Below are 897 nucleotides of genomic sequence, written 5' to 3'. Positions count from 1 at the left end.
TTTTTTTTAGACCTACAGTAAGGGAGAGCTTTAAGGTAGAAGCTTTTGCTTTCAGGAGAGACAAGGGAAGGAGTCATTTATGGAGCCAATAAAAAAAAAAAAAAAAGTTTTCTAATGAGCATTTTAAAACAGTGAACTCTTATTATTGGCTGATCTTTATCTTCTGGACAAACTGGTTTCCATAAAGCAAAGGTGTCTCAGTGACTGCGTACTTGAAATAGGAGAAACTGGATATCATTCTGAGATGAATCTGCAGGTATTTGAAGCTGTGGAAAGTTATTGTTATTGGTTCATATCCAAGATTAAACCCAGTTGTTTTTACTTTAAAGGCGAGCCAATCAGATGAGCTATCGGTCACAGAGGGGGAGGAGCTTCATATCATTGAAGATGGAGATGTGGAGGACTGGCTAAAGGTATATTTCAGTCTGCAGTGCAGTGATCCTACCTCCGTATCTTAGCATGTCTGCCTGTGTCTTTACCCAGGTGTGTAACTCCTGTGGCCAGATGGGCTACATTCCTGAGCAGTATGTGAAGGTCCTGTGTCTGCCAGCAGAGGGCAGTGCTCAGCTGGATGGCTCCTTCAGTTCCACCTCATCCTCAGGGAACAAGGAGCGAGCAGGTCAGTAGTCTGTGCCTGCTGGAATCCACCATGGACCAAACCTTCAGACCAAAAGAACAGAGATCCAGAGTTAGCTCTTAGCTTCAGCTGCTGCAGCTAGAAACCACTGAGTATGGCTGAAATCATGATGGACTCAGACCTGAACCTTCACCTGTCATACTGCAAGCTCTTGGACTCTTAAGTAGGCACGAGCACAGAGAAAATCTGTTTATTCTCAGGGACATGCAAAGGAGAGCAGATTATGGAAAGAACTATGGTAGCCAGGACTGAGAGAGGCA

The 897-nt window shown here is 44.3% G+C and overlaps 1 protein-coding gene across 1 annotated transcript in view; it reads left to right on the top strand.

Annotated features, from left to right (window-relative positions):
* Window positions 1–619, top strand: part of LOC107098608 (F-BAR and double SH3 domains protein 1-like) — a gene marked incomplete at its 3' end in the record, with an annotated part of 23,233 nt that extends 22,614 nt beyond the window's left edge. Inside the window, exons 15-16 of the mRNA XM_015396377.1 lie at window positions 330–413; window positions 484–619. Of these exons, the coding sequence (XP_015251863.1) occupies window positions 330–413; window positions 484–619 (220 nt within the window). The remainder of the gene's footprint in view (window positions 1–329; window positions 414–483) is intronic.
* Between the last annotated feature and the right edge of the window lie 278 nt (window positions 620–897).

The sequence above is a fragment of the Cyprinodon variegatus genome, unplaced genomic scaffold, assembly GCF_000732505.1.
Source record: "Cyprinodon variegatus isolate N-32 unplaced genomic scaffold, C_variegatus-1.0 Scaffold793, whole genome shotgun sequence".
Classification (NCBI taxonomy): Eukaryota; Metazoa; Chordata; class Actinopteri; order Cyprinodontiformes; family Cyprinodontidae; genus Cyprinodon; species Cyprinodon variegatus.
This window is presented reverse-complemented; position numbering and strand designations above follow the sequence as displayed.